Source organism: Atractosteus spatula, chromosome 2, assembly GCF_055471065.1.
Source record: "Atractosteus spatula isolate fAtrSpa1 chromosome 2, fAtrSpa1.hap1, whole genome shotgun sequence".
Classification (NCBI taxonomy): Eukaryota; Metazoa; Chordata; class Actinopteri; order Semionotiformes; family Lepisosteidae; genus Atractosteus; species Atractosteus spatula.
Genome location: NC_142707.1, coordinates 67,349,201 through 67,361,563, shown reverse-complemented (window position 1 = coordinate 67,361,563; position 12,363 = coordinate 67,349,201). Strand labels below are relative to the sequence as shown.

Genomic DNA, 12,363 nt, shown 5'->3' with positions numbered 1-12,363 from the left:
ATTTTTGATTCGGCAGTGGCGTATATACTTCTTGTATTCACGTTTTGCTTTCCTTTTTTTTGGCCATTACAATGATGCTACATCATGAAATCAAAATAACAGTAATAAAACATTATTCTGTATGCTCACTTCTGCAGCATGCATACTCTGAGTTTTTTTTTACTACTTGTCTATGATATTTGCTCAGTTGAAACTGCCTAGTTAAGTTACATTTTTTACCATGATAATTGCGTATAATATCTGTGCTAGTGTAATGTTAATAACTGAAACGGCTGCTTTCAGGCTGCAGCACTAGCAATATTTGAGTAATATACAGTAGTTTCACAAATGTATTCTGCATTTTATTCACACTATGTATACGCCTTTAATGTGATTTGTAAAGGAAGAATTCAAAGAAATTTTGATTGTTAAATATAACTCATGCAGCAGTGTGTTGTCAGATTTTGTACTGCACTTCTTTAGGGAGGTGACAGGTTCATGAAGTAAGAAAGAAATTTGAACAATGAATTTGAAGTGGCACTCTACAAAGTTTTCAAAACAGATTAATAAATCCATTATTGGATTGCTCATGTTCCCGCAACTTGTATTTCCCCAGCTTCAAGGTGCTATAAATTGTTACTCTGAGGACTCAGAAAAAGTCCTGCAAAGCCTTAACCTAAAAAGGCCTAGTTTGTGAGTGACATTAATTATGATGTAAAATGATGATCAGAAGATATAGGTTTGAATATTTTAAGAATACTTTAAATATTGTATGACACAAATTAAATGGTTTTCCTAATTTGAAGATTGATAGGGATATTCAAATTTTTCTACTTAAAAGTGAGGAGAGTAATTCAGTTTCAAAAGTTCTCAATTTGTTGGCAGTATGAATTGATTTTTCTAATAAATGTTATATAGAACATATAAACCTTATGAGTTAAGACATATTTGTCCTGCAAGAAATACAGATTCTGTTCTTCAGTAACTATTTTTTTACCCTGAAAAGTTAAAACTTAAAGCCAAACCAGGAAACAGCTAATTTGACAATGTTCCTCCAATTACTGTATGGAAGTACTGTTTTTGGAGGGATGAAATGATAAATAATCTGAATATTGCGTTTAAGGTATGGTACACACATTGTGAAAAGATTTTAAATTAAGTCCCGGAGTTAGGAGCTTGCCGACACGGCTAGACATCATAGCAGCACTGCAGTGTGCCATGTCTTTGTTTTCTCAAAAGCTTCCTTGAATGAATCCTTTTCTGGATTGGATGTGTGGCGTTGGAGAGAATGTTTAAACAAAGTTAACTTTTCCTTTCACAGACTCGCTACCTCCTGTGGGGAGCTATCAATGCTTGCTTTCTCCTCTTCTCATGGGATTGCATCTCCAACCAGCTGTTTTAATTAGCTCTAATAAACACTTAAGCTTATTAAAGATAATCAGGGTGGCAAGGAAACAAGGGATTTTTATCTAATTCACTTTGTCCATTGTGTGATGTTGACCAGAGACCTATTGATTTAGATTTTTGTTAACTGCAGTTTGTTAGTTTATTAAGAAGAATACCCACCATCTAATGGTAGTTCCCTTGTGGGCATAATGTCTGTTGATTAAGTGAATTACAGACAGGTTGCTGAAGGATAACAATTAGAAAGTAGTGGGTGGTCCCCTTTCACTTTTGGACTTCCCTTTGTTGAGGATATTGTATTTGCTACTACACTAGTGTTGGTTGAGCCACGACCCTCACTGGGACAAACAAGCTGAGGATGGATGTTGTTGGTTGAAGAGATTATTAAATGTCAAGCTTGCTGAACCACTTAGAGCCAAACTTTCTAGATTTTTTTTTCTCCTCTCTGTTCAGGTCACAGCAATCGGTTGTGGTTTATTGGGTATCAAGTGGAAGTTTTACTACTGTACGAGCAAATGTCTATGCATGTGCTGGTATCAAAGCTGAGGGAGTCCTACTGTCTTACTGAAATGTGGGTCTCTTTTAAGTTGGCGGTTTTCTAAGATGTTTTTCATATTGAAAAGGTATCTTGCACAGCAGGATGATGTGATTCAGATTCTGTGCATGAGGTATTTGTCACATGATGATTTTCATGTTCTTGTTCCATGTGTTACATGTGTAACACTTCTGATCATGAGAGCTCCTGTATGAGGAATTTTAAAATTGCAGTGTGTTTTCTGCTATTTTCTAGTTTGTAAAATAAATGGCTTCAAAGTGCATAGATGCACAGTTAAATTATGGTATTGCTTTAAAAAACTCAGCATCATTTTATAATTTAGGCTTTAAAGATGAAGATAGAGATCAAACAGTAGTAAGACCTGTAGTCTTTGTTAAACAACAGAAAATAACAGCATTTTTCTTCTAATAAGTATTTCTCTCTGACTTACATCTTGGGATTTTCAGTTAATGGTTTTAATACTTAAATCTTTCACTTAATTCGCTTGTTTTATCTGAATTTTATACCATTTATAATTCATTTGGAAATAGTGCCACAGAGCATTTAAAAAATATATACTAGAAATGAAGAGGATCCAGTTGTAATGACACTAGTGATCTTTAGTCAGCAAAAATAATGAAAAACAATATTTGTCTTATTAATGTATTTCATAGGCTCAGTGTGTCATGTTTTTCTACTGTTACTAAGTCCTAATGTAACAGTTTACTTACAAAGGGTAAAGCCATTACTTTCATTATAGTATTTATTTTGTGTATCACCTGGTACCTGCATAATACTGAAAGAGCACAGTACGGCTAAGAAAATAAAATTTCATGGACTTTGTGCTGAACCTATTAACCTTCTTGGAAAATGCAACAGATTTTATACTGACATTAGACTGAATGCATTTCTCTTCAAAATATCCCATCTTGTGAGTAGTCTCAGCTGCACATAATCTTCTTTAGCTTTCAATCGCACAACAATCAGCCCATCTCTTGTCTTTTCAGTCTTAATCGTGTCCCAAAATGTTATTGCACTTTTTTTTCTCCTCAGTCTTCTGTCAAGCGCACCTTCTAGCATTTCAGTCAGGTTGATGCAAAGGGGTTGTTCTAAAAACCTACTGACAGTGAGAATAGGGTTTGTCTTGCTGCATGTTAATAAATACTATATTGAAAATCCAACTGTTCACCCACAAGACTTCCCTACAGCACTGCTTCATGGAGGAGGGTTAAACAGTAATGTAATTTTTCAGCATGTCTTGTTTGTACATTTCCAATAGAATCCTAAGTCTCCATCTTGCCACCTCTGTTTTTTTCTGTCGACCCTACACAATACTGCCCATATTCCTCTGTAGGCAAAGCTGTAAAATGCAGACTTTCGTGCATATATCAATTTGTCTCTATTTCTTAAATAATAAACTTTATTTTATATAGCGCCTTTAAAGGTGGCTTCTCAAAGCGCTTTACAGAATGGCAACAACAACAATTAAAAATAAACAAAAAATCCACAAGATAAACACGATGAGAATACACAGAGGAGACAGTAGATGGTGGTACTAAATACAGTAGGAGCAGAGGGGTAAAGAGTAAAACCAGTTCAGTAAAGGCTCTTCTAAAGAAGAAGGATTTGAGTCTGGATTTGAAGGAGTTTAGAGAAGGTGACTCTCTGATATCCTTGGGGAGAGAGTTCCAGAGCTTGGGGGCAAAACAGGAGAAGGCCCTGTCACCCATAGAGTGTAGACGGGCTTGGGGAACAGTTAGGAGAGCAGAATTAGAGGAGTGATGTAAATAAAATGGGCGTTCTTTTTTCTGCCATGCCTGTTTTAGTTTGCATCCGTACCATTTTCTATTTGGGTTATCCATGATGTGAAACCTCTCCACAGCTTGACTCGTATTCAGGGCCTAACGCAGAGCTTCCCGAATCCAGCTCGTGAGCAGCAGGCGCGCTGGTTTCGTGGGTTTCCTTAAAGCAAAGTGCTGGCGTGTCTGCAGAGTGTTTCAGTCCAGCTGGGCTCTTCACTTGAATCAGCTCATTACTGGCTTGATTGGTACAATTTAACAGCTTGTCCCAGCTCTTCAGTCGCTGGTACTTTAGAGAGACCTGGAAAACCTGCAAAATGTTGATTTGCTAAAAATGAGTCCTGTTCTTTTGCCAGTGCACCAAGAGTAGAGTGGTACAAATAGGAAGTAAAGATATATTTAGCAACTCAAGTGTGACAATGCCTGAAGTAACTGCAGTTACTTCTTTTCACATCTGAAAGAGTCTTCCAATAAGTCTGGAAATAAACATGTTTTAGACAAAGAACAACAAGGACAGTCTCGGCAAGCTCTTGATCCGTCTTGTCAGGAATTGGGGAAAAAATAGTAGTTGGTATAGATTTCCTTCAGTTAAATTGTATTACCATATTTTAGAATTACTTCTTGAGCTGTAGTGTTGAATTTTAAAATGAAGTCTTTAAAAAGTACTTTCTACAAAAACACATTGACATTTTTGAAGAGATCCTGGATATAAAATGGAACATTTTATAGACCCTTGGAAAGTTTTTCTTTTTAAGGGAGCTTGAATATTGGCCTCAACTAAAAAATAAACAGTATCTCAGTAAGTATTCAGCAGTTGTTGCCTTCAACTCAGGATAAATCCTTTGTTTTTCTTCAATATTACCTTAATTTGTATGAATACGTATGACATTACCAATAGCATTTTCCTGGTGTTTTATTTTTTTTTAAGTTGAGACGTGTAAGATTTTTATCGTTAAGCTGAGGATGGCTGAGTTAATGCAGCACAGCAGGCTGTTCTGTTCCTGTGTAATTATAGAAATTGAATACATTGTCCATCGCCCACTCTTTACCTTTTTTTTTTCAGGATTAGAATTGTCTGCAACTTTTTTTCCCCCCTCAGTTGAAACACTCACCAAACCTGCCCATATAAACAAACCATCTAAAGACTTGCAGCTGGTCATTGCCTTGGCAACAGCAAATTGGGAAGTCTGTTTGCCGCTTCAGAGAGTGAAGCTTTGTTGAGCCCATAGAGGCAGTAGAGGCAGGCAATCTGAATGCCTTATCTGTATGAGATGTAACAGGGTTTCCTGGGACAAAAAAAATGCAAAATACTTAAGGAATATTTTACCATGCCACTGTTATTAATTTTAAATGCCATTGGGAAATCCAAATGCACTTTTTTTTCTTTCCCTATAAGCTTGAGGCAGTTTTTTTTTACTTCATTTAACTTGGAGAACATGTATATTTTTCCTGCAATATACTGCAAATACTGCACTTTTAAAATCCTATAACTATGTATGCTAGCAGCTGTTGACGCAAATTAAGTTCATAGCAAATTAAGCGAAATGATGTAAACTAATATTTTATTTAATTTTATTAGGCTTACTTCACTTAAAATGCATTTTGGCTGATAGGTGTTTTTTTACCTAATTGGACCGCCTATGAGGAATATTGCATGTCATCCCAGAATATTCTCTCATTGTGTTATCTGCTAGCAACATCTGTTGATGGTAGACAGTAGCTAATCATTAATTAATTTAAAATCCATTGAGATTAATTTAAAATCCCCTTCTTTATATTAATGTGAAAAGGTCCTGTTGTCCAAAGAACGTACACAAAGTGCCAGATCTTCATTTGAAGTAATAAGATGTGTAAAGTGAGATGTTCCTTCAGTGATGTTTAGTGTCTCTTGCATTGGTGATCTCATTTTATATTTGGTTTGGTTATAAGTGACTTAAGTGATATCTGCTTTGGCTCAGAGATCATTTATCCACATTTTACTCTAGTAGCCCTGCTTAGTAAATCCCTACAACTGACCAGACAGCTGTTTTCAGTCAGGAGAGTTTGAACTACTTTTGTAGAGAACTTAAAGGATGTTCTTGTAACACCATCAAGCACTGTTTTTTTTCTTTATTTAGCCATATAGCTTTGCTGCAAGTAGCTATTAGATCTGGGGCCCCCTTTCAGCAGTTTCCTCAAACAAGATAAGGGTATCGAGAAGCAGGTACCTAACACCTACTTCAACAAAAGTGTGCCTCCGGTGCCCAATTTAAAGTGCACTTCCCCGTAGTTTCCTCTGGTCCATGTGTCTGTTAATACTGAAGATGCCCAGTGTGTTGTCTGTGCCTGTGAGGATTTTGAACCTGGTACGCTTACAGTTTTCTCCGTTAAAGATTTAAAAAATCATTCTAGCCAGTTTGTGTAGCGCATTCCTTTAAACTCAGGAATGTACCTGCTCTCTTCATTGTTTTGGTTATAATTGCTCTTATTGGATTGTAGTGACCAGTACTGTACAAAATGTTCTGAGGACTTATTAGTTCTTTGTACAATTTTCTGACATCCTGTTAATTTATATCCTGCACTTTTAACCATTATATCCTAGCAGTTTGTGTGTTGTATTGCTCCCCCGCATTGTTTAGCTTAGATAATTAAAATGTCAACATAAATACATTGGCTTTTTGATCTATTCTTTAGGATGGGAAATTTGTTTTTAATGCTTGGTGGCATTTTCACACTCATGGAAAAATACTCATGCGCTTCGTGGACCAGTCATTGAAGAAACAATTTGTACTTTTCAGTTTGTCATGAATGGTTTGATTTAAGTGTTTCATATATTTAACAGATTCCAGGCAGCAGGGCTCTCTTCTTGGTGCACCACATGGATTTAGCCAGCAGCAGTACCCCAGGTAGGAAGGTTTGGTCACTTTCCCTTTATCTATACAAACGTGAGCTCGCTGAAGTGCTTGTGTTCTCCCCTCCTTTGCTAATGCCTTCTCAGGTTTTGCCTGGTAAGGATTTCACTGAAAATACATTGATTTAAGAACTATAAATACTTGAGATTAAGAGAAGCCAGCTCCAGTTCCCACAATACTAGAGAATATTTTGGGAATCATGTTTTACTGCTGTCAAGAGCAAGGTGAGAAATGCTAAGGTTCTGAATTTATGCTTAATCTTTCTGTTTCTGAATAATGTTTTCTTTAGTGGCGCTTTTCTACTTTTTTGGCCTTGCCTTTATTGAAGCTGTTGAGTAACTATAAAATTGAACACAGAGGGCTTAAATCTGTATTAGATTTTGGACAGGCTAAACAAATTTCTCTTAAGGAGGTTCGCAGAACTTAATGAGGCATAACTAATGGTGTTCTGCTATTATCACTTCTGCGTTGCAACCACAGCATTAGTACAGACTAGCCATTGATTCTTGCTTCAAACCTCTTGAAGTACTAATCAGCTTCTTTGGTACAACTTTTCAGGCCTGACAAGCCTATTGTGGGCCAGTGTCACTTTAGGTCAGTAGTTATTAGTGGCAACTGAAAACAGTTTCTTTAACTACTTATGGCTGCACTGAATTAAATGCATTAGGAACTTGCAGGAGGATTACAGAATCCACAGCTCTATCCTGGCGGGCATTGCAAAGAATGTGACATGTGTTCATAATAAGGGATGGCACATTTTTCCCCCCTTTTTGTTGTATTCATATAAAAGAAATCGACTTTATAAGGTTGCTTTGGTTTTATTATACCACATATTATTAAAATGTTATTCATGGTGAGAAGCAGAATTACACATTTTAAGCCTTAGAAAGTGTGTTATTGCTGGCGTCCGTTATCTTCAAACCAAACGCAAAGACAGAGTGTGGTTTCATTTATTTAATTTCATGGGAATCTATTAGAATGAGAATTGCTTTCAGAGTCCTATGACCTCCTCGAAATGTTTTTCATTCTGTTGGAGAATGATTATTTGCAGGTTTTTTCCAGTTTGAAATGACTAGAATTAGAAATCTTTTTGGTTCCTAAGGCAGAATCTGCTTTGATCCTGACTTTTGATGGTTTTCTAGAACCTCATAAATGTTACAACAATTCATTTTAGAAAGCTAAATATTTAATTTTAAATCTTAATGTTAATTTTTTTTCTTCTACTCATATTGTCAGAATTTCAAGACATTATACTAATTAAAATCTTTCACAGCACTTCCCAATCCAAAGTATCCTTTTACCATGCTTTGAAAAGCGGTGCTTGTCTTTTAATCATTATACATGGAGTGAGATTGAGGGAGGATCTTTGGCTAGAATTTCACAAAAAAAGGAAAAGAAAGCACGTAGCACCTTTTTAAAATCTTGGGTACTTGCCTATTAAGAATGAGCATATCTTTATCAAGGATCGGCCTAGGTTTGACCCTGGGAGACAGTTTAGTGACAATGAAAGCATAGTATTCATCCCATTACAATCTGTATTCGTACTTTGCAAGAAAATGTTGGCAGAGAGAGCAGCATAGAAGTTTCTATTGACTAATTCTAGGAAGATATTCCTTACAAAAATAGGTAACCAGTGTTCTTTTACCTTTCTGTACAGATGTTTAGGGATATTTTCCCTAAAGAATAAATAACTACTTTGAAGTTACAGACTATCGCTATTAAAATATATTGAGTTGGTGGACACCTGAATATGTTGTTTTATAGTCCCTAAAATTCTGCTAATATAAATACTAAATGCGAATATATATCTAAAATGCTAGTTTTCTACATTTTTATGTTTTTGTTCTTTAATTGTAGTCTTGTACTCTTGATAATTAGCTTTGTGTGTAATATTCAATATTGTGCAATAATTTATACCTTTAAACCTTATATTAAAGATCTTTTTAAAGGCAGCAAAAAAGGAATCTTAACCTATGTTGCCATTTTTTCATCTATTTAGGTCTTTTTCTGTTAAATTTTATGTTAATTGAAGCATTTCTCAGTGAGGGCAATGTGGATTGAAAACTATTTTTTAATTGTAGGATTTGTGTTCCCATATAAACTGTACACCAAATGTCAGTCAGTCTATGCCAATTAGCGCTTATGTTGCTAGGTCACCGTGGTCAATTGAGAACCGCATCAATAGAACTTGAAAAGGTTTCTCCCCGATCAGACCTTCTGACATATTAAGTAGAATAATGGATGGGAAAATACAGGCAAGGCCCCTAGCCTAGATTCAAAATACTCAGCAGTAAGAATTCATTTGTAACCTGCAATTAACTGAAAAGAATGGAGTCCAAGAAATTGTCTGGACAGTATTGAAAATAAAGCTTAATTCTCTCATACCGGTTTTAATTCTGTTTGGGGTCGTGCTGAATGAAGAACCATTTCTGTCTTTCAATACAATTAATATTTTCGTTCTTGCTGACTGCAGACTATTTGCATGTGCTCTCGCTCGTTGCCGAATGGGGAAGAATTGGAGGGAAAAAAAAGAAAAGAAATGCAGGTTGACACACTGCAGTCTATGCGCGAACGTCCTGCCGGGAGACTAAAACCGAGGAGCGGGTTTGACTTCTTCCTCGCAATCCGTCTGGAGCTGAATGTTAATGTTCTCCTTCGCATGTAGGCAGTACGGTAACGACGCCTCGCGGGGCTGGAGCCAGGGGATGCCGTCTGCAGGTGCTGCCTTCCAGCAGAATCAGTACAGGGGACGCGGGGGCCCGAGCGGGTACCAGCCGCACCAGGACCGCAGGGACAACCGGGGACGACAGGTAGCCCGGCCTTGGCTTCCTCTTCCAAAAACGGCTCACCTCTGGGCTGATGAGCCCCAAGATGTTTTCACTGCTTTCTGTGACAGTCTGGCAGCATTTTTTAAGTGTCTTAGCAGTTATATTCGGGAGAGTTTTGTCCCGTAATTGATACCTTTCAGTCTAAATAAAAGATCTTTTTAACGGCAGGGAAAAAAATATATCTTAACCTATGGTGCCATTTTTTTCCATCCATTTGGGCCTGATTTAGAACTTCATACAGTTCAGACCAATTGTATGTATAATTGAAGCATTTCTCAGTGAGGGCAATGTGGATTGAAAACGTTTTTAATTGTAGGCATTGTTGGGCAGGGGAGGTATTTAGTTCAGTTTTTATGGGTAGAAGGCGGGCAGATGGTGAAAAGAGCTTTAAAATCTTAATACATACACCACCGCTGTTCGGTGAGGGCATTGCATATCCAGCAGGGAATCGTATGTAATACTGTATAAAGTGTTGGCATTTAAAGAAATAATCTGAAAGTCATTTTTAGGTGCCAACACTGCAGTTTCACATGGCTGTCTCAGCCATTTTCCCCTTTTAAACAGGGGCTGAAGGAGTGAATCGGCCTTTAAGACCAAGATGCCATGTCATGGAAAACTGCTCCCAGAGAAGCAGCAGCTAAATTTTAACTACTGTGTTTTCCAGTGGAACGTGAAGAATTAAAAGTTTGCATGACAGCAGTTGTGAATTTAAGGTCCCCCCTCCTAATAAATTGCCTTAAAGAGGGGTCAAATTTTTAATACCACGTTTAAATTGTCTGCTCTGCATCTAAATTGTAGAGCCGAGCAGTAAATGCTTGTCATCATTACAGTCAATGGTTGTAAAAATAGCACTGCCTGCTAACAGACTTGTGTGATGTAATTGTACTGACCTCATGGTTTCCCATTTACCTGATCTGTTTTAGGGATATAATTCTGGGAGAAATTATCCTTCGCAACCCCCTGCAGGAAGATACAACTGGTAAAGGGGGGAAGAGAGGAATGTGGCCTGAGAGAAGGAGCTGAAGATTGTGAGCATCAGAGTTGTTTTTTTTAATAGTCTTTTGGTTCTGTTTAGTTGTTAAGCTGTAATGAGTAACTTCGTTTTTTAAATATGATTTTACTAGATGTTCTTAAGAACTGATTTTTAATGAAACACTTGCTTGTACAACTCTGTTTAAATACAAACCGAATGTGGGAAACAAATGAGTGGTGTGTCCTTATTGGGGGGGGAGATGCAGTATATGGACGCAGAGAGGTAATCAAGTCTGCTATCCTGCGGGTTTTCTTAAGTTGTTCAGTCTCATCCTGGGTAAGGCTGTAGCACTAGACAGCAAAGTACTGTTTCCATCTTCCTTCTAAACTTGGGGTTTTGTCTGAGAAGGAAGGTAGAAAGTCAACTCTTACAGAAGCCTTGAAGTACCTTTGGAAAAACAAGCGGTGGAACCGAACTTCAATCCACTTGGTTTTATTACATTTTTTTAACTACCCGTTAACACTCTAATAACCGTTTTCTTCCACGTACAATAAAACGTTGCTTTCGATGTCAATGTCACTTGCTTGTGGGACCTAACTAATACTGGCATCAGGTATTACATCACATGTGCCTTGTGGCAGGAGGCTGATCAGACAGCATTGACCTTTTCATACAACGTGGTTGTCTGTGATAAAACTGTTGGTCAACAAGGCCCACCTTTACGGGTTTGTTTGGTGTTCAACATCTTAACATTCTTTTGCACAAATAGATTCAAGTTCCCAGCACCTGTAAAACTCTTACCTGTAATGCACCATCTCCGCCTGAGACGGAGAAACTGATTTTTCTGTCGCCTGTCTTTAACTCGGTCAACCTGGACTAACCCAGGAAAAAAAAAAACTAACGACGGTTTATGTAGGCTCTGCAGTTTTACAGTGTACACTTTTTGTTTTGTTCAAGAAGCGTTTTATTAGAATGGCCCTTTTTGACTTAACGACTTGTGTGGGAGCGTGTGCGGCATTGAAGTCTCCTATCGTTTTAGGTTTTTCGGCTAAAATGAACATTGTAAGTTTATAATGGGAACGTTGCCCGTTTCATACGAAATGCCGGAGTATAGAAAGTAAACAACTAGCCGTTGCGGGCCTTTTCGACGCTGTTGTCGTTCATATTTTTATCCTGAATCTTTATTTAACTCTTTTTTTTTATTTACATGCACATGTAATGTGTTCGAGTCGATTTTGCGAAATAGTAAATGTTTTGATATTCGAATCTTCATTTATAAGCGACGAAATCTCCCTCTTTCGGTACCTTAGTGAAAATCTGTAATTCTTTTAACGTCCAGCTATAGAAATCCCTTGGCGGTTCACGTATCAGACTTTTTTCTTTGTGTGGTAAAGAGGATGCATGTCTGTCGGTAACAAGCACGGATTTGGCTATGGGCTTGTGTTAAGTAAATAAACTTGAGTTCTGTCTGTACCATCGCTTTGTGTGGCGTAAGAAAGCTTTAACCTCGTTTCCAATAAAACAATTTCCACTGCGTCTCCACCGTCAATTCGTGAAATTGAACAGCTGAGAAATTCGATTTTTTTATTTTTATACCTGGATCTCGTTTTATGGTAGTGGTAGAAAATTAATAGCGACTGCTAATTTTAGTAATATTTGAAAAGTAATGAAATTCGCATTTACATGAATCTATTCGCTCTCACCGATGTGACGATTGTTGGTGTGCTGATAGGGGGGGAAAGTAAAACTTGGCGGCTTTTAGTCACGTCGTTTTTTAAATGTTTACTTCACCTGTGCCTACGTATTTTTTTCTTTTATAGTTCTTGATTCGGAGAGTATGTTTTCTAGTGCATCATATACGCTCTATGTAAGCGAGAAGAGTCGACATTTAAATCCACTTCACGGCTTTGGTTATCAGACATTTGATTAATTCATTCTTTTCAAGTAGTTTACG

At 37.3% G+C, this 12,363-nt stretch overlaps 1 protein-coding gene across 2 annotated transcripts in view; it reads left to right on the top strand.

Moving 5' to 3' along the window:
- xrn2 (5'-3' exoribonuclease 2) overlaps nt 1–10,639 on the top strand; it is a 50,536-nt gene extending 39,897 nt beyond the window's left edge. For both annotated transcript variants that reach the window (XM_088931819.1, XM_088931809.1), the window contains 3 exons: nt 6,539–6,602; nt 9,274–9,418; nt 10,360–10,639. In XM_088931819.1, coding sequence (XP_088787945.1) covers nt 6,539–6,602; nt 9,274–9,418; nt 10,360–10,419 — 269 coding nt within the window. In that variant the 3' untranslated portion in view covers nt 10,420–10,639. The remainder of the gene's footprint in view (nt 1–6,538; nt 6,603–9,273; nt 9,419–10,359) is intronic.
- Nucleotides 10,640–12,363: the final 1,724 nt, after the last annotated feature.